The sequence below is a fragment of the Salvia hispanica genome, chromosome 2 (genome assembly GCF_029641045.1).
Source record: "Salvia hispanica isolate PSC_SH4W2 chromosome 2, Shi_PSC_v1, whole genome shotgun sequence".
Taxonomy (NCBI): Eukaryota; Viridiplantae; Streptophyta; class Magnoliopsida; order Lamiales; family Lamiaceae; genus Salvia; species Salvia hispanica.
This window is the reverse complement of record NC_142693.1, coordinates 48,226,085-48,253,022: the sequence shown is the minus strand read 5'-3', so window position 1 is coordinate 48,253,022 and position 26,938 is coordinate 48,226,085. Positions and strand designations below refer to the sequence as shown.

General features: G+C 43.1%; 1 protein-coding gene and 1 pseudogene across 1 annotated transcript; one reads left to right on the top strand and one right to left on the bottom strand.

Annotated features, from left to right (window-relative positions):
- Positions 1-5,964: 5,964 nt before the first annotated feature.
- LOC148932580 (uncharacterized) lies at positions 5,965-8,851 on the top strand. Its single transcript, XM_089065163.1, has 4 exons — positions 5,965-6,111; positions 6,247-7,111; positions 7,471-7,538; positions 8,807-8,851. The coding sequence occupies exons 1-4, from the start codon at positions 5,965-5,967 to the stop codon at positions 8,849-8,851; spliced, it is 1,125 nt and encodes a 374-aa protein (XP_088921289.1).
- A 4,329-nt stretch (positions 8,852-13,180) lies between these two features.
- On the bottom strand, positions 13,181-14,508 carry LOC148932579 (uncharacterized; annotated as a pseudogene).
- Positions 14,509-26,938: the final 12,430 nt, after the last annotated feature.

The following is a 26,938-nucleotide window of genomic DNA, read 5'->3' as shown; positions in this document are numbered from 1 at the left end:
CAGTTGTTTCGCACTTTGCGGTCGAACTTCACTTTTGGGAGTCGACTTGGCTGTTGATGACACTCGTTATTTTTTTGCTTTTGTTGATTTGCGTTTAGTTGTGATATTTTGAGTTGATTTACGTAGATCTCGCTGTTGAGAGTTTATTTTAACAAATATTATGTCGATCTCTGTTTTATTTTGATGTTGTGGTGTTTGATATGGGAATTCGGTGATAGATCTGTGGTTTATTGACTGATTGGAAGTTGTTGTTCAAATCTGAAGTGATGAAGTGTTTCTGTTGGTCGGAGTTTGTGTCGGATGCTTGGATCCGGAGTGGATTTAGCGTCTGAGGTTGGATCTGAAGTGAGAAAAGGGAGTTGTTAGATGGATTTGAGTTTTCTGCTTGTTTCCTGTTTTACTTCGTCTAGCTTTTGTAGATCTGTTTAGTTCTTCGTTGATATGCATCAATTTGATTTAGATTTAATTTGCTCTGCTCTGATTTCGCTCATGTTAATTTTCTTATGAGTTTTTTTTGTACGCAATTTGGTTGTAGAAGATGATGTCGCTGTTAGTTAGTACTCGAGTTAGTTATTCTGCCAGCTTTTTGTCCGTACTCTGTTTTTTTTTTCAGTCATGGTCCCCACAGTCAGTTATTTCCTAGGTCTAGGTAATTGGAGTAGTTTTCTTGGATCTAGTGTTTGAGCAGTTAATTTTCTCGCAACGTTCTCTTGTTATTTCGCCTAGGTCTAGCTATTAGCGTAGAAGTTTTAAGATTCCCAAGTCAAGTTTAATTTGTTTTCCTCAACCCCAAAAAAATGCGTGGCAGCAGCCAACACCAAAAACAAGTCCAAATCCTTGAACATGAGTATTACGCATCCTTCTCTGTGGGATCGATCCCTACTTCCCTATACTAGGTTTAGTAAAGTGGTTGAGGGTTTTTGAAAGAAGTGCTCTGTGTGTCCGACGACCAGGATTTCCTGCGACCAACGAGTTCCTAGACCGCGTGATCTAGTGGATTTGCTGGACCTAGGGAACCTGTTATTTCCTACGTAACACACTTACAATTCACGTACTTTCAAATGGCGCCGTTGCCGGGGATGGATGGAGTTTATTGTTATTTCGTTTAAGGATTTGGTGTAAATATTTTAATTTCTATTATTTTCTTTCTCCTTGACAGTTTATGAAAGCAGGCTTCCATTCTGAAAGTTGGGCAAGCTCATCTGGATCAGGGAGTGGCCAATACAAGTGGCGAGTCAAGGAATCTACATCTACCATCACCACCAGATCAGGATTGAGGACGGAGGATCCATTCCCGTTCGAGTCAGAAAGTGAAAAGGAGTGGAATTCGTCGACAGAGGAGAACCCGGGGTCGTCAACAGAACCAGAGCATTCCGAGACCGAGGAGGAGGAGGACCCGAATATGGCTCATCTGCTAGATCCCGATCCGGAAATAGGGTCGCTCACCGCACATCTTGACGGTGAACCCGCTCATGCTATAGTCTCGAACCCACAACGGAGGTCGATCGATATCAAGACGAATGTACTTGGAGTTCTACCCACTTTCTCTGGGCGTAGGAACGAATGCCCCTATGAATTTTTGAACGAGTTCAGTAAACTATGCAGCATTCAAAAGTGTCCCAACGAGGCAACAGAGGAGGACTACCGTCATCGAGCAATTCCGTTTGCTCTCAAAGGGGAGGCGAACACTTGGCTGCTAAGGCTTCCACCGGACTCGATCAACACGTGGAAGGATTTTAAACTAGAATTTCTGGATTACTTTTTTCCATCCAACAAGACGAATGCCTTGAAGAAGGAGATTCAGGAGTGCAAACAAGAATACGACGAGTCTCTGAGTTCTTATTGGTCCCGTTTCAAGGGGCTGCTGGATGCTTGTCCGAACCACAGGATGATAGAAGCAGAGACTTACTATCTGTTCTACGAAGGTGCAAACCCTGAATCAAAGGACTTGATGACTCCTCGAGCGGGGGAAATTTTACCAAGAATAAGGCAAGTGAAGCTCGGGAAACCTTGGGAAGGCTGATCGAGGCGAAGAAGGCCTATGATAACCCGCGAAGCATATTGAGGAGAGGATCAGCTAATGCAGTGATGGAACAAGAAGACAAGAAGGTGGAAGATAGGATCGATAAACTGGAAAAATCCTTGCTAAATGCAATTGAGAAATACAATCCACATGCTCCAGTGGAAATTGAGAAACCCCCTGGTCAGGAGGAAAGACAACTTCAACCATACTACAGTCAGCCCTGCGAAGGGGAGTGTCAAGCTCAGGCAAATTCGATGGGAAGTTGGAATCCCGACGGAAGTTGGAACCAAGGAAGACAGAGGGACGCTCCATGGAGGACTCACCCAAACTTCAGATGGACTGACCATGATCAAGGCCAGCCACCCCCACTTCAGCTCACGAATTATGCACACCCTCCGGAGAGGCAGTCCAACTGGTCAGGGAAAGGTCAAGAGGGGCAATTGCAGCTGGGGTACAGGAATCAAGATCAAACTAATTGGGGAAACAGAAATCAGGACAATCCAGGGAGTTCCTATGTGCCACCTCATCAGAGAAATAACCAAGGAAACTACCAGAATTCCCAACCAAATCATCAAGGGAATCAAGGGTCTGGTAGCCAGTACAATAACCATCAGGGAAATCAAGGGTCTAACAACCAATACAGCAATCAGCATGGCAACTATCGTCAGAACCAAGGTCAAGGACCAAATTCTGGTCAATTCAACTCCAGACCACAGAGGAGTTTGGATGACATGGTCCATGATCTAGTAAATTCACAGCAGTTCATGCAGGGTAACCTGCACTCCAACAATGACATGGTGCACAAGTTGCAAGATGCTCAGTCTGAACATGAAGCCGCCATGGACATGATGGCAAAACAACTTTCCCAGATCGCAGTTTCCTTGAATGAGATGCGAGGGAATGAAGGGAAACTTCTTGCCACCGTCAAACCGCCAGACCAAGCAAACATTAGTCAAATCACCCTGAGATCTGGGCGGGGTTATGAAGGGCCGACGTTGGAAATTGATGAGGAAGTGCCTATGCAGGCTAGTGAAGGGAAACAGAGTCAGCTACATCAAGAGGAAGGCGCTAGACCCAGGGAAATCCTTGTTCAGGAAGACCTCCAGAAGGGAGATTTAGGGGGATCCCTACCTCGACCAAGGGACCCGTTCTTCCTAGTCCCCGAACCTGAAGAAGTGAGTAAGGAAGGAAACAAGGGAGTTGATGAAACCCAGTCTGGGACTTCCACAAATGCAGTAAAGCGAGCAAAACCATTTCCATATCGCGGGGAGGCGAAGAAGAAAAAGGATGATACAGAGGATCTCATGGAGATTTTTAGCAAGTTGGAAATCAACCTGCCATTCTTGCCTGCCTTCAGTAAGTTTATCAAGGAGTTTATTGCAGGGAAGACCAAGCCAGATGGGAAGATTGTGATCGGGGAGACTGTGTCTGCTGTGATACAAAAGAGAAGGATGCCCTCAAAATGCACCGACCCAGGTATGTTCACATTACCCATCTCTCTAGGGGATATCAAGGTCGAGCATGCTATGTGTGATCTAGGGGCGTCAATAAATGTTTTACCACTTTCGATCTATAAGAAGTTGACTGGGGTGAGAATGGTTGCTACCAAGGTAGTGATCCAGTTAGCAGATAGAACTTGCATTTGCCCTGAAGGAGTGTTGGAAAATGTTATAGTCAAGGTGCATGATTTTCTATATCCTGCTGATTTTTATGTGATCAAGATGAATGATAATGAGTCTGCTGAGTCCAGTGGGGTACTTTTAGGGAGACCATTTTTGCGTACTGCTAAGACCATTATCGATGTTTTTGATGGAACAATTTGCTTGGACTATAATGGGGAAAAGTATACCTTTAACATAGATGAGGGGATGAAAAGGCCTTTAGATGTTGAGAATCTCTATGCTATTGATGTTATTAACCCTTTAGTCCAAGAATATCTTGAGACGGAATTGATACAGGAACAAATCGACAACTCGGAGTTGAGCCATTCGATTGACAGGGAAGTTGTAGGATGGTGTGCAGCAATGAACACAGCAGAATTGACAGATGAAGAACTCACGGAGGCCATTATGGAATTCTGCAAAAGCCCTGAGTCAGCTAGATCTAAAGGATCGGCTCATGTGGCTAGTCTGGAAAATTCTCCTGGGTCTGGGAAGGAGACGTTACCAGAAATTACGGACAAAAATCCCTTGCCCCAGGAGACGAATGGAACAAAAAAGGAGCTGAAGACACTTCCACCGGGCCTCAAGTACGCTTACTTGGAGGAGGATGAGACATTTCCGGTAATAGTCAACAACAACCTGACCAAGGAGCAAGAGAAGGAGTTATTGGAAGTCATCAAAAGAAACAAGAAAGCAATAGGATGGACTCTCTCAGATTTGGTGGGAATAAGTCCGGACCTTTGTATGCACCACATTCGTTTAGAAGAAGATGCGAAGGCTCATCGAGATGCACAACGGAAACTGAACCCGAACATGCGAGAGGAGGTCCTAAAGGAGGTGTTAAAATTGCTTGCTCTAGGGATCATCTACTCCATTCCTGACAGTGAGTGGGCCAGTCCTGTCCATATGGTACCAAAAAAATCAGGAATACAGGTTGTCAAGAATGAAAAGAATGAGTTGGTACCCACTAGACTAGTGACAGGATGGAGGATGTGCATCGACTACAGGAAGTTGAACGAAGCCACAAAGAAGGATCATTTTCCCTTACCTTTCATTGATCAGATGCTGGAAAGACTGGCTGGCAAACAGTACTTTTGTTTCCTTGATGGATACATCGGCTATTTCCAAATCTACGTTAATCCAGAGGACCAAGGGAAAACCACATTCACGTGCCCCTTTGGTACATATGCATACCGAAGAATGCCGTTTGGATTGTGTAATGCACCGGGAACTTTCCAACGGTGTATGATGAGCATTTTCTCGGACCTGTTGGAAGTGTGCATTGAGATATTCATGGACGATTTCACTATATATGGGAACTCATTTGATACTTGTTTAGCCAGCCATGATCTAGTGTTACAGAAATGCCAAGAGAAGCATTTAGTGTTGAATTTCGAGAAATGTCACTTCATGGTGACTGAAGGCATTGTCCTGGGTCACGTGGTTTCTGAGAGGGGTATTCAAGTAGACAAAGCAAAAGTGGATGTGATATCAAAATTACCATACCCTACGAACCAAAAAGAGGTGAGAGGCTTCCTAGGCCATGCAGGGTTCTATAGGAGGTTTATCAAGGATTTTGCAAAAATCGCGCAACCACTCACTCGGTTGTTACATAATGATGTGGAATTCATCTTTGACGAAGGATGCGAAAGGGTGTTCCAGTTGCTTAAGGACAGGTTAGTATCAGCACCAATTATCAGGGCACCAGACTGGAGCCATCCTTTTGAGATAATGTGTGATGCGAGCGATTTTGCTGTGGGAGCTGTCCTAGGATAGAAAATTGATGGAAAAAGCTATGTGATCTTCTATGCTTCCAAGACGCTGAATCAGGCTCAGAAAAATTATGACACCACGGAGAAGGAAATGTTGGCTGTCGTATACTCTTTTGAAAAATTCCGACCCTATCTCCTTGGGTCAAGGGTTATAGTCTTCACGGACCATGCGGCGATTAAGTACTTGCTGGCTAAGAAAGAGTCTAAGCCGAGATTAATCCGTTGGGTGTTACTCTTGCAGGAGTTTGATTGGGAAGTAAGAGACAAGAAAGGAACGGAAAATAGAGTAGCTGATCACTTGAGCAGAATACATCAGGGGGAAACAGAAGAGGCCATACCCGATGCCTTCCCCGAGGAACATTTGTACCTTCTGGAGAGATTTCCTAGACCACCTAACTGGGAAACAGTTTTGGCTCTGACCGGTCTAGGGGAATCGGATAAGGGGAAGCGCACACTAAATGCAGAACCATGGTTTGCTGATTTAGCCAACTACTTGGTCACGGGAGAGATGCCAAGTTCAGACGAAGTTTCCCGGGCCCAGAGGATGAAGATTAGAAGTGAGGCTAAATATTACTTTTGGGACGATCCTTACCTATGGAAAATGTGCTCAGATCAAGTGATTAGACGCTGCATTCCCGAATGGGAACAAAGAGATGTGTTAATTCATTGCCACACGTTAGCATGTGGAGGCCACTTTGGACCAAGGTAGACAGCGAGGAAGGTCTTGGACAACGGTTTTTATTGGCCGACGCTAAATAGGGATGCCTTTAAATTCTGCCAATGTTGCGAGAGGTGCCAGCAGACGGGGGGAATTTCAAGAAGAGACGAGATGCCTCAGGTCCCGGTGATCGTATGCAAATTATTTTATGTGTGGGGAATGGACTTTATGGGACCATTCCCATCGTCTTGTGGGAACACGTATATATTGGTTGCAGTGGATTATGTGTCTAAGTGGATCGAAGCTAAGGCCACCACAACATGCGAATCGAAGGAGGTGGCAAAATTTTTGAAGACCAATATTTTCAACAGATATGGAGTTCCTCGGGCCATCGTCTCGGATCAAGGAACTCATTTCTGTAATCGCACCATAGAGGCTTTGACGAAGAAATATAGTGTTCACCATAGAGTGTCGACCCCATACCATCCTCAGTCTAATGGCCAGGCAGAGATTTCTAATCGCGAGATCAAGGCGATATTGGAGAAAACAGTTAATCCGTCAAGGAAGGACTGGAGCAAGAGGCTCGGAGACGCTTTGTGGGCTTACAAAACTGCTTTTAAAACGCCTATTGGAATGTCGCCTTACAGACTTGTGTTTGGCAAGATGTGTCACCTACCTGTTGGTATTGAGCACAAGGCGTACTGGGCAGTGAAAGAACTGAATATGAAGCCGATAGCTTGCGAAGAAGAGAGGAAGTTACAATTGCAAGAATTGGAGGAACTTCGGCTGGAGTCATTTGAGTCTGCCATGTGGTACAAAGAAAGAACGAAGTTATGGCATGATAAGAATCTCCGGGTCAAGGAACTTCATGTGGGACAGAAGGTGCTCCTTTTTCAGTCCCGGCTCAAGCTAATGCCAGGAAAACTGAAGTCTAAATGGATCGCCCCATATACCATCATCGGCATCCGAGCAAACGGAGCAGTGGAGATCCAGGGAAGTGCTCCGAACTCTGTTCCTTTCCTTGTAAATGGTCATAGAGTGAAAGTCTATAGGGATAATTCCGAGTTGTGTGTTGTGGACGAAGTTCCACTACATGCACTCCCTACTATCGCCTAAACGGACGGGGGATATTCCCGATGAATTCCTGGGTCAAGGAGTAAGTTAACAATTTTGAAAATACAAACTGAACCAGGGAATCTCGGGAATACAAAAAATAAAGTGTGTAAATAGTTTAATTACTTTTCAAACTTAGAAAATCCAAAAATATTTTCGAAGCACCAGACTCCATAGGGAACCGATATTTTTACACTCTAACCTTGACCTAGGAGTCTGGAACCTTCATTTTTTTTTATGTAGGACATGGTCAAGGGAATCAGCTAGAGAAGAACCTGAAGGGGGAGGTCAAGGGAAGCCTGGAGGAAGGGGTCAAGGAGGGAAAAAGATTGAAATTCAAAATCTGGCCGATAATTATGGAAGTTGTACGGTTGCTTACATCATGCCTGCAACCGCACCATCTTTCATCAGAAAAGCAATCGTCGTCTTTCCCTCTCCAATAATCCCAAATCGACGAAATCTGATTTACTCTCCCTTCTCACTACTTTTGCTCTCTCTCTAGAAACTAAACCCTAACCAAATCCGACCAGTTTTTCTCTCATTTTCAGATCTGCACTGATGGATTCAACCCAACACACCGGAAGTTCACACAGCACGGTGTACGACCCGGCCTTGTTGGCGGAATTGACGCAGAAATTGGGGAGTGTCGAGAAAGCAAAAGAAGTGTATGCCCTGTTCGCCGCTAGCCTGATGCCGTCTGCGCCGGTCGAACCACCACCGACGATTCCGGCAGACTCGGCTGCACAACCGGTGAATCTTCATGAAGAAGGACCGCAAGATTCTATATCTCATCATGCAGAAACCGCTTCACAAAAGGCGGAGGAAGAGGAGGCAGTACACGAACGGCCGGAGGGTGACGGACCGACGAACGACGAAACCATGGTGGAGACAGAAAGGCAAGAACCTGAGAACCCTAATCTTGAAGTGAGGGAAGTTTGTGAGGGGGAAACCCCTGTTATCGACGAAGTGATGGAGGGGGTAACCCCTATTGTGGATAGTGTGATTGAGGGGGAAATCCCTGTTTTAGAGAATGTTGCTGAGGGGGAAACCCCTTTGAAAACTGGGGACGAGACCCCAACCGATTTCAGGGGCGCAACCCCTGAACCTATGGAAGAGGGGGCAACCCCAGGAGATGTCAGGGGGGAAACCCCATTTATATTGAGAGGGGCAACCCCGATGTTGGTTGGCGAGGGGGAAACCCCGGAAAAGCTATTGGAAGAAGCAGATCTACTCACGACTGGAACACCGGAGCCCGAGGGAAGGCTGAAATTGATTGTGGACCTGGTAGGCGACCAGGATGAAGATGAACCGAAGATTGATGAGAGGGCAGAAAGGAGGCGCACCAGAAGGAGCCTCCTCGATGAAGTCGATGACTTAGTTCCTGACGCAGCAGAGGCAGAGGAGCGCCGCTTGGCCAAGGAAAGGGCGAGGAAAGGAAAGGCGGCGGCGACCTCATCTACCCGGTCTAGGAAAGCTCCCTCCGTCCAGGAGGTCGAGGAGACCCTTTCCCCTATAACCGAGGAACCCTCTTTCGAGGAACAAGATGAGCCCATGCCTGAACCCATCTATGACTCTGAAGAAGCTGAAGAAGAGCCAATTCCAGGACGTCTGGAAGTCTGGCTGACTAAAGAGTTGTTGGAAGAGATGAGGCAGTTCGACGACCAAAAGAGGATCACAGTGTACAAGGAAAGATGTAGCGCCGGGAAGATGGCCAAGTCAGGGAAGCAGTACAGCTCGAGGGAGCTTAAAATGATTGCATGTGATAAGGAATTCCGCGCTTGTATCCAATCGATAGGATTTGAGAGGTTATTACAGCACAGCCAGGAGAGGGTGCCAGTGGATCTAGCAAGAGAGTTTTTCTCCACCTTTCGTTTGAAGAATACCACTGATCTCGATGCGGATTCTATAACGTTCAGGCTTTTTAATGAGGAGTATGAGATGAGCATTCGGGAGTGGTCTCTGCGGATGTGGTTGTTTACCCAAGCCGAGGATGAAGAGGGGGCGTGGAATGATAGGATGGTTGGAGTGCCGAAGAACACACCTGGTTTCAAGGTGCAAACGGCATGGGAACTGATCACGCACCCCAAGGTGGGTACATTTAAGTCCAGATACTCCAAGGCCTCCCACATTGAAGACCGGATTCTCCGCTTTGCTCAGACGTTTGTCAGTTATAACTTGATGGGTACCGCAAATTCAGCTCTCACAACTACCGACCTCTACTTCACATGGTGCATGGCGAAAGGTGTAAAGGTGCACCTAGGATATTGGCTGGCGCAGGCGTGCCACCAAATGACGAGCAACCCTGCGCGTCATATGTACACCTGCCACCTCATCGGCGCTTACCTCCAGAGGAACATAGAAATGAAAATTGCCAAGACCGCTCCGTTGGTAGTCATGTGCGAACCCCCAGAAGTGTTCAGTGTTGATTATTTTTTCAACAAGGGGTTGTTGCAGACTCACGGCACCAAGACTCTCTTCTACTCGTTGGGAGATAAGGTGAAAGCAGAGCCGGAGGAAGCCGAGGAAGCCATGCCAAGTGAAGAGATTGAAGAGCTACGCAAGGAAGTCCAGGACGTAAAGAAGGAAATGCAGTCAATGAGGAGGGAAATGATTAAGGAACTCGGTGGGATCATGAAGGAGTTGAATGGGAATCGGGAGGAAGTGAAGACCCTGAGGGGCAACATTGCAGATTTGGCGGTGAAGTGCGCCAAACAGAATGAGTGAATGACGAAAGCGGTGGAGCTTTCAATGAAAATGTTAAAGTGGATGCAGCAGACGCTCCCCTTGACCCAGTCGAAGGTAACTCCTGGGTCCAGCAGTGAAGTCAAGCAGCCCATTCAGAGCAGTCCCTCCGTCAGGCAATCGCAGCAATCGCTCAAGCAGTTGATCCCCCCGGCCGTTCCCAAACAAGTTCCAGCCCCATCTAAATCAAAGTCTATAGTAAGGAAGCCAGTATTCGAACAAGCAACACAGGAGGAGGAAGAGCTGGAGCAGCCAGCAAAGAAGAAAGTAAGAATAACCCGACCCGGAATCCCACCCCAGTCTGGCTCTCGAGGGAGCCAGCCCCAGAAGTGAATCACCGTCCCTTGACCAAGTAACTTTTATTTTTCATTCTTTTAGTTTTTTTTTATTATTATTTCTGTTACCTATGTGTGTTTTATAATTGTTGTGTCTTCTTCCACTTAGCCCACTGCGTGGTCTAAGTGTGAGAAGTTTGTATTTTCTGTTTTATTGTGCTTTTCTCACACTTAGCACAATTCTTGGTCTAAGTGTGAGAAGTTTGTGTTTTCTGTTTTGTTGTGTTTTTCTCCCACTTAGCCCAATGCTTGGTCTAAGTGTGAGAAGTTTCTGTTTTTGTAACCTGTTTTGTTATTTTGCATTGATCTCCCTGTTTCCCCCCTTCACGACGATAGCTTGGGGACAAGCTTGAGTGAAGTGGGAGGGGGAGAGGAGTCAATGCATTACTTTGTCTGCATATCAAGAGTCTGTAAGCCTAAGTTTTGTCGCATGAGCCAGTGGATATAATACGGCATGATTCCCTTAGTGAAATTGAAGATAAGAGGCATTTCAACTTAAAACAAATAAAATCCGTAGGTTGAATCCTTGTCGTTCTTGATGTTCTTGAAATCCTTCTCCAACTCCTTGCACCAATGGAGTACTCTAGGTCTTGATCTCTATGAAGTATTTTGCAATTGGAAGTTCTCTCCTTTTGATGAAGCTTGAGGTCTTATTTATAGGGGAAAGCCATAACTTGTTGTAGAAGGAAGAAAATCTCCAAAATATGGTAAAACTGGGCGCAAATCTAGGGCTTCTCGGATTCGCCGCCTTTCTCCGGCGGACCGCCGCATCTTGGCCGGCGGTCGCCGCGTTGGAGTCCAGGGAGTCTGTTCCCTCGGTGGCGGACCGCCGCACATCTTCCGGCGGTCGCCGGACGAGACATCTCTTCCAAGCACAATTTTCCGAGGCGAACCGCTGCGTTGATCTGCCCGCCGGGCGCCGGCGGTCGCCTCACACATCCGCGGCCGTCGCCGGTCGCCGTCTGACTCCAGATTTCCAAACTTGGCGTTTTGGCTCCCTTTTTCGGCTCAATTATGCACACTTCTCACAAAACACGTCAAAATACCAAAATAGACAAAATATGCAAATAATGGACGTGTAGAGTGACTTTGACATAAAAAACGGACCAAATAATGGCCTTAAAACAGTGCAAAATCCGAGCGTATCAACTCCCCCAAACTTACATTTTTGTTTGTCCTCAAACAAAACAATAAAGATACCAAATAGACGCATGGAATGCACAAGGACTAGACATCATAATTGTCTCAAAAGATGGAAGAACAATTTAAACATGTATTAACGCAATAAATCAAGCATGGCTTATTAGTGCACTTTCATTACTAACTCGTGGAACACCTTGAATTCAAGCCCTCACATGTGGCAAACTTCCAAAGATGGGAAGTGCTCTCTCACTCTCAAAGTGTATAAGGGTAATGTGTACATAAACACTCAAATCATGCATCATGCAAAGTTTACCATAGGCTTGCTCAAAGTCTACTCCCTCCTCTACTAAATGTGATTAAGTTTAAAAAGTCCGAAAGGTCTTTATCTTTGGTTGTAATGTAGACTCTTTGGTAGGTGAGGAATATTTGGCTAAAAAGTGACTAAAATAAAAATATCCCAAGTAGAGTAAAGATAACTCCACTTTTCTAACCCAAGGCACTTTTAACACTTCATTTATTTTTCTTCTTCAACTCACTTTCCAATCCTTTGATTTTCTTCTTCTTTTCACAACCTTTCACACTTTTTCTTTTTTTTTTCTTTTTTTTTTCTTTTTCTTTCTTACACATCCTTTCTTTTCTTTTCTAAGATCAAGCACATACTTGGAATTTTTCTCAACTTCACAACTTGTACTTTCTTTAGATTAAGCACACTACTTTTATATTTCACCCTTATCTCTCCAATTCCTTTACAAGATAAGATAGTAATGACTAACTAAGCCAAGGAACTGTCCCCATAATTTTGGCTTCCAAAGAAAAGGCTTAAAGGCTCAAACTTGGCTCCGAAGGGAAAAATCTTGAATATAAATTTTTTAGAGGGTCATGGTTTTTAGATAAAAGTAGGCTAAGAAAAGATGGTCAATCATCCTCATAAATCGAGTTAAACTTAGGCAAGACTAGGAGCAAGTTCTAGAAACATATACATGCATGCAGATAAATCACACAAGAATAAATTTTTGGCTCAAATCCTCACAAGGTATAAGCATGATTCAAGGCGAACAAGCAATTCACTAATTATGCACCTTTTTACCAAACCATCAAATCAAAACGTTAGCCACACTTAAACATTAGATGGAATGTAATATCATCGGCAACTCGATCTAAAGTATGTCCCTAAGCATGCGTGTTTCTAAGTTCTTCATGTTGAGTTCACGACATGGATTCAAGAAAATATTTTTAGAACACAAAATTCACCTATGGGGTTTTTGAAAATAAAAGCAAAAACTAAACTCACGGTCCACCACTTCATCCCCCCAAACTTATTTACAACAGTGTAAAATAAGTTTGCAGAGTTGGTAGGGACGTGAGTGAACTACTGAAAAAAAAACGTACCTTGAAAATTCTCGCGTTGAGGCTCGACCGGGTGAAAGTTGAGAAACTTCGAAAAAATCACGCTGGAAAAATACGCCCAGGCGGCGGCCCGCCGCAGACTGTCCGGCGGTCGCCACGCGACAACTGAATGTTCCAGCGAGTATGTGGCGGACCGCCGCAGCACATGCGGCGGTCGCCGCAGAGAGGTCAGAACCTGCGAAAATTTTTCAACGCACAAAAATTAGAACTAACACCAAACAAACTTAACTTAAAGCAAAAATTGTCAAAAACAAGAAAAGAAATTGTCTTGAAACATCCAAAAGTATGATACAAATGCTCATTTATAGTCATTGAGCTTGAATTCTTCAATCTTGAGGAGGAGGGGGGAAACGGGCATTGAGGTCGTCGAATGCGCCAATAAGATAGGCGATATCACCACTCATTGTTTGGCGCTCTTGTCGAGCCTCGGCGGCTATCCTTTGAAGCTCTTCGATTTGTTGACGGTGATACACGTCTTCTAGCCTTTGTTGCTCCCAAAATTGTTGTTCCGCCGTGCGCCAATCGCCTTGAGCCGTCCATCCTTGGCGGTTGTAGGCGTTCTCCCTTTGTTGCTCCGCCCATCGGGTGTCCCAAGTGTTGGACACGTTATGCATGTAGGAGTAGATATCTCCTAGTTGGGCGGAGGTGTTTGCTTGAAACTCCTCGTCGGGGTTCGGCCTTCCACGTCGGCAGTTTGCTCTGGTCCGGCGGCGATGTCCTTCTACTTCTTCCTCCTCTTCTTCCTCTTCTTGGCGGCGTTCGGGTGGTGGCGGCGGCGACACTTCACTCTCTTGAGCGTGCGAGTGCTCCCCTTCCTCGGTGTAGTGATCAATAGCCTCGAAGGCGGATTCTTCGTCGGCCTAAAAAATGGGGATGCGAGCCGTGATATTCCTCTTCCTAAACTCCCCATTGACGGGGTTAACCTCAATAGCTCTCCGGTGCGCCGGGGTGTTGAGCTTACAATTAACTTGGTTTGCCCAATCGTCGACCTTAGTCAACTGCGGGATGGGAACGGGGAAGTGATCCCCCGCCACTTGTAGGAAATATCCTTGCCCCCAAAGTCGGTCCTCAAGAGCCCTACCGAAAATAGCACCTCATAAGTGATGAAGCACTCCCCGCCATCTTCCGCCAAACCCGCGAAAGAAACCTCCAAATGTTCGGCGATTGCGGTGATCAAACCACCACAACACATGACGCCACCATCCTTCTTCGTGATTCGATCCACATAGATAGTAAAAAGGGTTCCGTAGTTGAACCCCTTCTTGTTGAGGAGGCACTAAATCACATTCAACTCCGTTTGGGAGACATTTCTCCCGTCGACCCTAGCAAACATCAGTTGGGTCATAGCTCGGTGGAGATATCGCAAAACGGGGTTGCGAATTGAGGAAGACTTGGCGTAGCCCGCGGCGTGCTCGTGCTCATTCGTCATCGCACCCCAAACCTCATCAAAATCATAATCATTGTCGGTCACGGGGTTGGGGTCGAAGCAATGGAAGATTCCACAAAGATCCTCCATGGTGAGCGAGTTCCATTGGTTTCCTAGGCGGAAGTCGATGCTAAGCGGAAAGTTATGCCGGCGATCCTTTGTGACTTTCAACGAGCTCAGGAACTCGAGAGTATACTTCCTGAACGACGGCCACTTCCTCTCAAACATGTACCGGAGGCCGTTCCCTTCTCCAACATCGCATAACGCCTAAAAGTCCTTCGCGATCCCCAAAGTTTGAAGAGGGAAATCGTGGGGGTACCTCGAGGGCGCCGTCTCTCATGCCAACAATTTCTTTCACATAGCCTTATGCTCATCCGAAGCAAGGCTGACACCATAGTTCTTCGCATTCTCGGGCTTCCCCTTTGATCCCATATTCCTACAAACGAAAAGTATAATAATTAGAAAATATACCACTAATGGGAAAAATCAAATGTTCCCCCAAACTTGCACTCTTAGAAACATTATCAACGGATCAACATGTAGAAGCAAGCTTAGGTGTAGAAATTTTCCTAGATGGTAACATGGAAACATGTAAAACATAAACTTCCAAACTAGGAAACACAAAACCATCCCCCAACGTGAATTCATCCCCCATGCAGAGACGTATCAACAGTATTTCAACATATAACAACAATCTCTATAGGATACTCAAGTATTGCAATTCATGGAAATAATAATAGCCTCACAATGCTATGAAAATGATTGCAACATAGAAACAAGTATAAACAAGAAGGAATCACTATTCACAAAGCTTCAAGATTATCACCAAAGCACACTACCACCATGGAAAGCCACAAATAGGCGTACACAATCATCCCCCATCATAAAATAAGAGTTTTCACCGAACAATTCATCCAAAACATGCTTAAATCTATGAAGAGAGTAGAACAAAACTCAGAAATTTAGTTAGGATTCATACCTTGTGTTGATTGAGAATTGGAGATGAAGACTCTAAACTTGAAGAGAATTGAGAGAATTATGGTGTGGGTGTGTGAAATTGGTGATTTATAAAGGTGGGGGTTGTGTGCAAGGAAGGAATTTGAGAAGGAATGGGAGAAAGAATGGAAAACATACCTTTTATAACTGCATTCTCGTCTCTGGACTGCGCGGGGCGGTCCGCCGCACGGGCGTTTAAAACAGTGTTTCGTGGCGGGCCGCCGCGGCCCGTTCAGCGGTTCATCCGGCCCGCCCTAAGCCTGCCCTAAGCCCGACCTACCCTGCACATGTGAAAACACGTGTGGCGATCGCCGTGTTAAGTGCGGCGACCGCCACGCGTAAATTAAATTTTTTTTTATATATATATAAATATGAAAAATGAAAATAACGAAATAACGAAAATGAAAAGCATTGGGTTGCCTCCCAACAAGCGCTTTTGTTTTTAGTTGTTAGCTCGACTTGAAGTGGCCCACTAATTGGGCGGATCAGCGACCCGAGTGTTGAAAATAGGCAAAGGGAGCAGCTTGGTCCCTAGCTTCTTCCACCACTGATATTTCCCCGTCTTTGTTTTGATAACATAAATTTCGGGGTCCTCTCCAGTTGCCTTCTTCTTCTTTTGCTTCTTTTTCTGCGGAATAGAGGTAGAGGGATTAGTTTTTACCTTTTTGGGATGTCTTACCTCTTTTACAACATAGATGGTGGAGGTAGTATGTTCCTCCGCTTCAAAGGGGTCTTGTGGTTTGGTCAAATCCGTGAACATGACTGCCCTACACTGCTGTTCCATCTTTGCCCGCTTTGCTTCCTCAAACTTGAGCATCTCGCTCTCGATCCTATAGGTGGATTGGCTATGGTTGTCGCTAATGGTGATCTCGCCACGACCTACATCAATCAAAGCTTTGCAAGTGGCAAGAAAGTCTCTCCCTAAGATTAGAGGGACGTTCTTGTCTACTTTCATGTCAAGTACATTAAAATCGGCGGGGAAAATAAAATCATCTAATTTCACTAAGACATCCTCAATCATACAAAAAGTTTTGATGGTCGAGTTATGGGCCAACCTGAGTGTTACGTCTGAAGTTTTGAGTGGCCCAATGTTGAGCTTTTCATAGTACTTTAATGGCATGAGATTGATGGAAGATCCTAGATCGCATAGGGCCTTGTCAACCTTTCCCTCTCCAATCCGGCATCGGATAATGAATTGGCCCGGATCTCTCTGCTTTACTGCCTTCTCCTTTTGGATGATCTCGCTGCAATGATGTGGTAGCTTAAGGTCGGCTTTTGTTGGCTTTCTCTTCCTCATCACTGCCTCCCTTAGTAGCTTTGCGTACCTAGGTATTTCCTGCAACGATTCAACTAGAGGAATGTTAGTATGAACTTTACAAAACATGTTCAAAAAGTGTTTGAACTGCTCTTCGAGCTTAAACTTCCTCTTCGGCTGGAAAGGTAGCACAATCCCATTGTGCCGCACGAGTCCCTGCTGAGCGGGTGCGTGTACCTTCTTGGTGGCGGCCAGCCGGCGGCTGGGCAGACTCCATTCTAGGCTTCAGTGGCGGTCCGCCGCGTGGTGTGCGGCGGTCCACCGGCGTCTGGGCAGTCCCCAGTTTTCTGCTTTGCCACCCACTTCTTGTTGACGTCGTCCACTCGTACGGCTGCCTTTGCCCTGTCCTCATCCAATTTCTTTTGGATTTGCTCCAGTTGTGTGTTGATGTTGGCTATGGAAGTTGAGATCGTGTTCATTCCCTGCTCGAGGTTGTTTATCCTAGCTTCGACCACTCCGATCTTGGTGTCATTAACCTTCCTGTCTTGCGTGATTACTTCCAAGATCCTTGTGATCCCTTGTTCATACTTTTCCTCCTTCTTGATTGTCTCAACTACTCCTCCCTTGCTAACGTTAAATCCTGCAGGGGGTTGCAAGTAATTATTGTTAGAATAAGAAAGGTTAGGATGAGGTCGGTTCGCATTATAATTATTGAAATTACCGCCCCCTTGGTTAGGGCGATAGTTATTGTTGTAATTTCTATTGGGGCCGCCTCCTTGCATGTAGTTGATTTCTTCCACTGTCGAGGTAGGAGTTTCAGGCTTAGAGACTGCTATAATGGAGGTTGGTGGAATCGGGTCCTCCTTCCTTGATGAATCCATTTGGTCCACCCTAGCTCGAAGCTCGGCCAATTCCTTTGCAAAGGAGCTTTCCTCGGCTTCTTCAACTGCAGCTATCCTTTTTAGGCTATGCCTTTCTTTCGACCACCCCCTGCTGTTGGTGGCGAATTCCTCTATCACTGCCATGGCTTCCTCACCTGACTTTCTTAAGAACCCTCCATTTGCACCTGAATCAAGCATAGCACAAATTTTCTCGTTAAACCCATTATAGAGAATCCCTACCTGGTGGTCCACGGTGAAACCATGGTTATGGCACTTTCGGAGAAGGGCTTTGAAACGAGAAAACGCCTCATAGAGGGGGTCGTCATGGCCTTGGATGAATTGGAAGATCTCGCTTTTGAGCTTCAAAATTGTGCCCGACGGATAATACTTGTCGAGGAAGGCAGCTACAATATCCTTCCATGTGGAGACCTTTTCTCTGGGCATACATTCAAACCACTCTTTAGCAGAATCAGTTAATGAAAAGGGGAAGAGTCTTACCCTTATGGCATCGTCGTCGACACCGTTCAGTTTGAGAGTGTTTGCGATCTCCACAAATTTGGAGAGATGGCGGTTAGCATCCTCTGTAGCCCTACATGCAAAAGGAGTTTGCTCGACCCTTTGAATAAGGGGCATGCGTAACTCGAAATTATTAGCGTCAATACGAGGTCCTTCGGGAAAGGTAATCATATTCCCATGATTGAACATGTTCATCACGGGTTGTATCACCTGATTCTTCTTTTCCAGAGCCTCTCGGGCCGCCCTTTCCGCATCTCTCTCATCCATCAGTAGCTTCACCATTTCCTGCAGTTTCTCGATGTCCGTTCGGTCACCCATTGTTCTTGATCCTTTTTCACTTCTTATTTTTCTACGAGTTCTCTCAAGTTCTAAATCGAGCGGTTCTAGGCTGTCCTTCCCAGAGCGCGTTCGCATACAAAACCTGCAAGAACCAAAAACAAAAAAACGAATTAAAAACTAAAATTAAAAACTGAAAGAAATTAAAGTCCAAAGTAGCAAAATTATCCGTTTGAAGATATCACTCCAAAGTGAATTGTCTTCCCCGGCAACTCGATGCACTTTTTTTTAGCACTAAATAAACCTGCAAGTATACAGAGTATATATAGTATAGCTAAAGGTTAGTACCAGATATCGAATACGGGGAAGACGAACACAAAGTGTCTATCCTCTACTAAGACTCAATTACTATCTGGAAAAACATTTGGGTTTTGAAAACTTTTGAAAAAAGCAATAAAAAGTATAGATCAACTAAAAGCAAATAAATCAGGAGAAAGACAATAGAGATAAGGGAATTCCAGGGATGTGTGTTCATAGTTATAGTTATACAAAATTTCAACTACAATACCCTAGCACAGTTATTACTTTGATAGAACGAGTCACCTAGCTTATGCTCATGTGATACAAACGTTGATTACAAGATTAGGGTTGTCAATCCTAACATGTAACTCCAAAAGCTCCTAATACCCTTGAAAAGTCCTCACTCTCAATTAACAGTGCCGTTTTAAGGGAAGCTAACTGTAGTGTTTACTAAGTGGATCTAACTCGCTAGAACTCTGTCACAGTTATGAAGCAAGTTTTATTAAATCATGCACGATTGTGTCACTCAATCATGAAGTATCAAGATTAACTTAGGGAAAAAACAAAGTAAAAACAAAACGGATATTAAATAGAAAACGGAACTTGTATAACCCAAGTCGTTACTAACACATCCCTAGAATCCTATGAGTTTAGTTACACATAATTGAATAAGCTAAAAACATAGATTGAAGGGAAGACAATTTGAACATAAAACTAAAACAAATAAAACCCGTAGGTTGAATCCTTGTCGTTCTTGATGTTCTTAAAATCCTTCCCCAACTCCTTGCACCAATGAAGTACTCTAGGTCTTTTTCTCTATGAAGTATTTTGCAATTGGAAGTTCTCTCCTTTTGATGAAGCTTGAGGTCTTATTTATAGGGGAAAGCCATGACTTGTTGTAGAAGGAAAAAATTCTCCAAAATATGGTAAAACTGGGCGCAAATCTAGGGCTTCTCGGATTCGCCGCCTTTCTCCGGAGGGCCGCCGCACCTTGGCCGGCGGTCGCCGCGTTGGAGTCCAAGAGGCTGTACCCTTGGCGGCGGACCGCCGCACATATTCCGGCGGATGCCGGACGAGACTTCTCTTCCAAGCACATTTTTCCGAGGTGGACCGCTGCGTTGATCTGCCCGCCGGGCGCCGGCGGTCGCTGCACACATCCGCGGCGGTCTCCGGTCGCCGTCTGACTCCAGATTTCCAAACTTGGCATTTTGGCTCCCTTTTTCGGCTCAATTATGCACATTTCTCACAAAACACCTCAAAATACCAAAATAGACAAAATATGCAAATAATGGACGTGTAGAGTGACTTTGACATAAAAAACGGACCAAATAATGACCTTAAAACAGTGCAAAATCCGAGCGTATCACATTCTCGAACATTCTTCGTGGAATTATGTCGATGAAATGGAGGACATGAATCATTGAGTATAAACTCCAAGCTTTCAGCGATGAGAATCTTATCCATTTTCGTTTCCAGTCTACATAATTTAGGCATTCGAGTTTACTTTCTTTAAGGATCGCAGACAAATATTAAATGACATAATGAAGATTTGGCAAATAAACTTATTATCACATACTCATACTCAATACATAATCACAAATATCCACAAAACAATTATGTATCTGACAACAGCAAAATGAAAAAATTGTACCCTCCAAAGGAGGTTTATACGCATTAAAATTTTGACAATTTTACTGGTCACAACACCGACGAATAGTCCAGAGACCACAAAACATGGCATGGCCGCCTAATGTTGCCTAAGTACGACCATCAGATTTAGCATTACGGAATTTTATCTCTACAACACACTCTCATGACAATGTTCATGTGCTGATGACAAAATCAAGCTATCTCATAAATTGTGATTGAACCCTGAAACTCGTAGTTCCTTAGAATTATTGTCCCCACAAAGTGGGTGGCGATAATATTGGGAACCACTTTCTAGTTCATTCTATTTATTGTGTGAGAATTCCGCCCTTATGAACTTACTGTTTCGTAGGATTATTGTCCCCACAAAGTGAGTGGCGATAATATTAGAAACTAGCTTCACAGAATTTGGCAGACCAACCGATGGAGACAGTATGCAACGCACTTGTCGTAATCATCACTTAGATATTTTGTATGGTTTTTGCATAATTATCACATAAGCCGATAAAGCATATAATCCACTTAAAATAGATAAACACCAAATAAACAGATAAATCCATTTAATGCATGGCATTTAAACACACAGGATAATTATCGACAATTATTTAATCTAGTCAAGGGAGAATCAATTAAATAATTAATTTTTATCTTGGATAATCATTATACAAATTCATTTAGGATTTATCAAGATAGAGTCAATTATCTAAATCCACTTAGGATTATTCTAGATTTTATTTCGATAAAATCAAATCATACAATTCAAGATGTCGTTGATCTATAGGATTATCATTATTTAAAACGTACTAGGATATTACTAGATAGAAACACTTCCATCATAATCCATAAGATAAAAATAAAATTCAATCAATCAAGATTTATACAAATCTTAATTCTATTTAGAATAGACATCCAAAATATATCAAACATTACTTAGGATTTCTTAGATAAATAAATTTATCTAAATCCAATTAAATAAAGATTTTCTTATATATCATTAAGATCCTAATCTATCTAGAACATAAATCCAAAAGATAAAGATAACTTGGATTAATACTTACTTTAATCCATGTAAGATTTGTCTTAATAGAATTAAATCTATTCAAATCCATAGGATAAAATAAATTAATATAAATGTTTATCCTAATTCATCTAGGATTTTTATTTTGGAATAAATCCATATAAATCCATAGAATAAGATAATACTATATTATAATTATTCAAATCTATCCAAGATTTATCTAGGAACAAATCCATATAAATCTATAAGATAAGAATAAAATATTATATTATCACTATACAAATCCATCTAGAATTTATCTATGAATAAATTCATATAATCATAAGATAGGAATAAAATAATATTTTTATTATCTAAATCCAACTAAGATTCATCTAGGAATAAATCCACGTAAATCTATAGGATATAGATAAAAACTTAGATTATTATTTTCCAAATATAACTGGGATTCATCTAGGAATAAAATACATATAAATCCATTTAAATAACGAAAGAATCTAATTAATCAATGATTTAATACAAAATTAAATCTTAATATATAAAATCCACAAGATATATTTAAATCTTAATTCTAAATTAATCTTGAATTATTTCCAAAATTAATTCCAAAGGTTAGGAAACCCTAATCTAAATTTGGAAAGCGATTGTTCGCTGAGCTATGCGAGACGATGGAACACGAGTCTGGGATCTGCCCACGAAGGGCTCCCACTCGCACCATGGCTGCTGCTGTTCTGCGTCAGGCAAACTGCCCAGCTCTAGCTTGGGCTGCAGACACAGCTTGGCCAGCCTGCCGACGCTGCTCCCACTCAACGCTGCATCGCTGCAGAACAACAGAATGCCGACTACCTGATTCAATTTAGTACATGAAACAATAACAAATTCAATCCACGTAATCATTACGTATTGAATAACTAGTTTCAATTTAAGAGATGACAAAATGGAAATCACGTAACAATTCACAATTGTGTTTGTAATAAGTCACGCGGACAAAATGGAACTCACGTAACAATTCACAATTGTGTTTGTAATACTCCAAGTCACGCGAATTTACGACACGAAACAAATAAAGCATCATGACATAAATTAATTAATTAACCATATCTAACGCCTAGGTAATGATTACCAACAAAAAATATTTGTCAACCAAAACCCAATCCACGTAATGATTGAAAACTTGGTAAGAAATTATCTGGAGAATTTATCTGCCAATACATTCAATTTGGGCAGATCACGAGATCATGCAGCCCTTCGAGTTCTTCGTACAACGTTACGTTAAACCATTCGAAAATTAACAACCACGCAACCAAGAAAAACATGCATTCAAGCAATTTACATAACATGAAATTAATCCACATAATCAGAGCCAAAATTGACTCTGATACCAATTGATGGGGTTTGGTACACCTTGCACAGCGAAAGACTTGTACAAAACAAATAAATCAGATACGGATCTATTTGACCGATTATGCGATTAATCAATTCACATGTTAAACAGATAATTGCATGCTAGAACGCAAATAATTCATGCTTAGAAAAATATAAATCCTAAACATGATTTCTACGGTTTAGAGTTACCGATATTGATTCTCCAAAGAATCGTCGATTGCTCGCGCCTTCTCCACGTGATGATCTTCGATACTAGACCACAGATCTTCTCTCTGGTTCCGGAACTGTATCTCGATATCAGGGTGGGCTGATCTTATCAAAATACTAGGACATAAATAAAAGAGACAGAAATATCGATTTCACGGAGGAGAGCTGGAGAGAAAAAAAATCGTCCCCTTCTCTGTGATGGAGTGGACGAAAATTTAAGAAAATAATAATGTGTTTCTTCTGTCTCATTTATTCTCCTATTTATATTAAGTTCCTTTTGGTCCCAGACAGGGATCTATGGAAGGTTTTGGATATGGGCTCCCCCAATTAGCTTTTTACTAAATTAAATTGAACCCACAATTTAATACAAGCTTATATTGGAATATTACGAGCAGCCACTACAGAAGTAATATTGAACTCTCCCCATCCAAATCCGAAATTACAAGTAATCCGGGTTTCCACTTTGTTTATTATTTATTTCTCGCGCTTAAGATATAAATGTCCATTAATTAATTAAATAACATCTTATTAATTCCAAGAGTGGACTTAGCAAGAAACATTTATTTATTATTCATAGAGCGATAAAACTCCAACTGGCCAGTTTTCTGAATAATAAAACCTTGTTCGAGCTCCTCTTGAGGACATTATCAAACGAGACCCACCTCGCGCACGATTCAATATAATAGCAATCCTAGCACCGCTAGATATTAATCACCGCTACCTAATATATCAGGATTATTGGGTTGCGAAAAACCCGTACCATTTGATAAGTCAAAGTAGTGCATAATCAATACCGTATGCTCAATGCTAACATATGTAGATTTAGAAATATAGTATTTTATCAAGACCTAGTCTTTCAGTAGATAGTATAAAGACACGTCTTGCTGTTAGATCCGTTCAGTGCTATACCACACCAATGTCATCTTATTTCAGTAAGGCTTAGAAATATGCGGACTGGCATTGCAACCTTTCATGATAGGTAGTCTAATCCTATCTAGGTTGTGAAATTCTTCTTTTTCTTTTGCAAAGCATTGCATAGATCTGACCGTGTTACCTTAAAGTGGACGACGCCCACAACCGGTCTACTAATCAAAAGACTTAGACTTTGTTTGCTTCTTATACATTTAAATGTTTATAAAACATCTTACAAATGCACAAAGCAAACACAATGCAATAATATACTGATTCTATTCGTGCGAAACTGCTCGAATAATACTAAATCGGGTTAAAAGTGGATTGTAGAGTTTTTCGTATACAAGCAAGATTCTATTCGCGCAAAACTTGCTCGAAACATGCTTTTTCAGTATACCAAACCTAACACATGTAACCATCTTGTTACCTGCATTAAGTCAGGATCAAAACATATATGATCAGTAGCTTCAGTATCAATAACCCATGTGAGAGTAGATATCGAAGCCAAACATGACTCGACTATTAGAGCATGGTGCATACCTGTAGCCTTGCCCTTTTTAGGACAGTCTGGTTTCAATGACCTTTCTCTCCACACTTGAAGCACTTTCCAGTAGGCTTCTTGTCGGCCTTCCTCTTCTTCATTCCCTTAGCACTCTTAGCTGCAACTGGGTTCGGCCCCTTCTTCTTTCCTGCGCGAGGCCTAGGGCCAAAGGAATGAGGTGCCAAACTCAGCATAGCTACCTTAGCCTGAACCATGAGATCCTCCGCCGACTGAAGCTCAGTCAGCAGTTCTGCCAAAGTGTAATCCCGCTTGTTCATCTCACAGATGTGCCTTCCTTCATTGTCTTCATCATGAAACTCCAAAAAGATTTTCAAGATTTTGAATTATCTCGGCGGCAGTTGCCATGGCAGAATGCTGATGCTTGAGTACTGAAGACATAGAAGCCAACATGTAGCACTTAGTCATCTCATTCGTCTTGTGCCACCGCTTATGCGCATTCTGAACTCCCACCGCGACATTAGCCGCGGGTACCGGAGGCCGTGGAGTAGTGAGCACAAACTTGTACTCTTCTTCTGTGAGAACGATATCCAAATTTTGTTTCCATTCTATGTAATTTTGGCCTTCGAGTTTATTTTTTTGAGTATTGCAGAAAGAGGATTAAAAGACATCTTGACGATTTTATTGCACGAATATCTCGTCGATCGAGGTTGGCACGAATCGACCACGATAAAGATTCACCGGTGTCTACTTGCCGAAAAACGGTGATTTCGCCACCCAGTCACCGTCGGTAGCCCGCGCGACGGCGCTGCTGCTTCCTTTCTCCCACTCTGGTGTAAAAACGCCGCGATCTCCCTTCGGCGAATTCGCTCAGCCGCGTACGGTGGTGGTGCCCCTGGTTCAGCGTCGCACGACCTGGGGATCGACTAGGGTTAGGGTTAGGGTTTCTCGATGGACAAACCGCTGTTGCTCTCGGACGAGCAGTGGCCTTCGTTTCCTTCCACCGGCGTTGACTGTCGTGTATGGTGAAGAAGATCGACGCCGCAGTCTTAGCCGGCGGCGTGGATGAGCCCTTTCTCGTTTTCACGTTGCCGCAAGATCGCTTCGACCCTCCCACTGAACAGGTGCAATTTTCGAGGCTGCTCCGGGACCGGCGATCTTCGCTGGCGGCGTGCACGAACCCACGCTCATCTGCGCGTCGCCGGTTGATTGCCTCCCTTGCTCCCACTCGCTCGACAATCCTTTTCAATCGCATGTAGTGCGATTCTTCTCGGCGCAAGCGCCGACGAATCGCTCATCTCGTACAACCGAATATTCAAGTTCTTTTAATTCGATAGTTCTTGAGTTCATCATGCATATAAATAACAACTAAATACAAGAACATGCTTTGAAATCAAATAACACATGCATACATGAATTTCGCGAAATTTAAATCCAAATAATCAGAGCCAAAGATTGGCTCTGATACCAATTGAAGGAAACTGGGTGCGGAAGCGGTCGAAATTAAATCAAACAAATAAATCACATAATAATCAGATCTATTTAGCAGATTATTTAGACAAATTCTATTCGCGTAATTTTCACATGTATCATGCTCATAACTTGAATTAATCATGCTTTTAAGTATAATTGAAACCTAAAACATGCTTTTCTACGGGAGCAGAAACAATACCTTGTTGATTCTCCAAAGAATTGACGATGGCTGGCAACTTCTCCACGTGACGCTTTGAATACTAGACCACAGATCTTCTCTCTGGTTCCCGAACTGTACTCCAATATCAGTATGGGCTGATCTCACCGGAATACTAGGACTTAAATAAAAGAGACAGAACAAATCCTACTCCTAAGAGGCGAAAATTTCGAGCTCCTCAAGGACAGAGGGGGACGAAAATTCGAGTAATAATAATTATTTCTGTGTCCTTTATTCTCCTATTTATATTAAGTTCCTATTGGGCCCAGACAAGGATCAATGGAAGGTTTTGGATATGGGCTCATCCAATTCACTTTTTACTAATTAAATTGAACTCACAATTTAATACAAGCTTTAATTGGAATATTACGAGCAGCCACTACAGAAGTAATATTGAACTCTCCCCATCCAAATCCGAAATTATAAGTAATCCGGGTTTCCGTTTTAACTTTCATTTCCCGCGCTTAAGATAAAAATATCCATTAATTAATTAATGTCTGCTATGGAATGAATTAATTAACTTTTTATTAATTCCAAGAGTGGACTTAGCATGAAACGCTTATTTATTATTCTCAGAGTAATCAAACTCCAACTAGCTAGGTTTCGAATAATAAAATCTTGTTTCGCGCTCCTCTTTAGGACATTATCAAACAAGACTCACCTCGCGCACGATTCAATATAATAGCAATCCTAGCACCGCTAGATATTAATCACCACTACCCAATATATCAGGATTATTGGGTTGTAAAAAACCCGCACCATTTGATAAGTCAAAGTAATGCATAGTCAATACCGTATGCTCAATGTTAACCTACATTGATTAAGAAACAAATATTTATCAAGACCACGTCTTTCAGTAGATAGCACAAAGACTCGCCTTGCTGTTATATCCGTTCAGTGCTTTACCACACCAATGTCATCTTATTTCAATAAGGCTTAGAAATATGCGGACTGACATTGCAACCTTTCACGATGGATAGTATTCCATCTAGGTCGTGAAATTCTTCTTTTTCTTTGTTTAGGACTGACCGTGTTACCTTAAAGTGGACGTCGCCCACAACCGGTCTACTAAAAC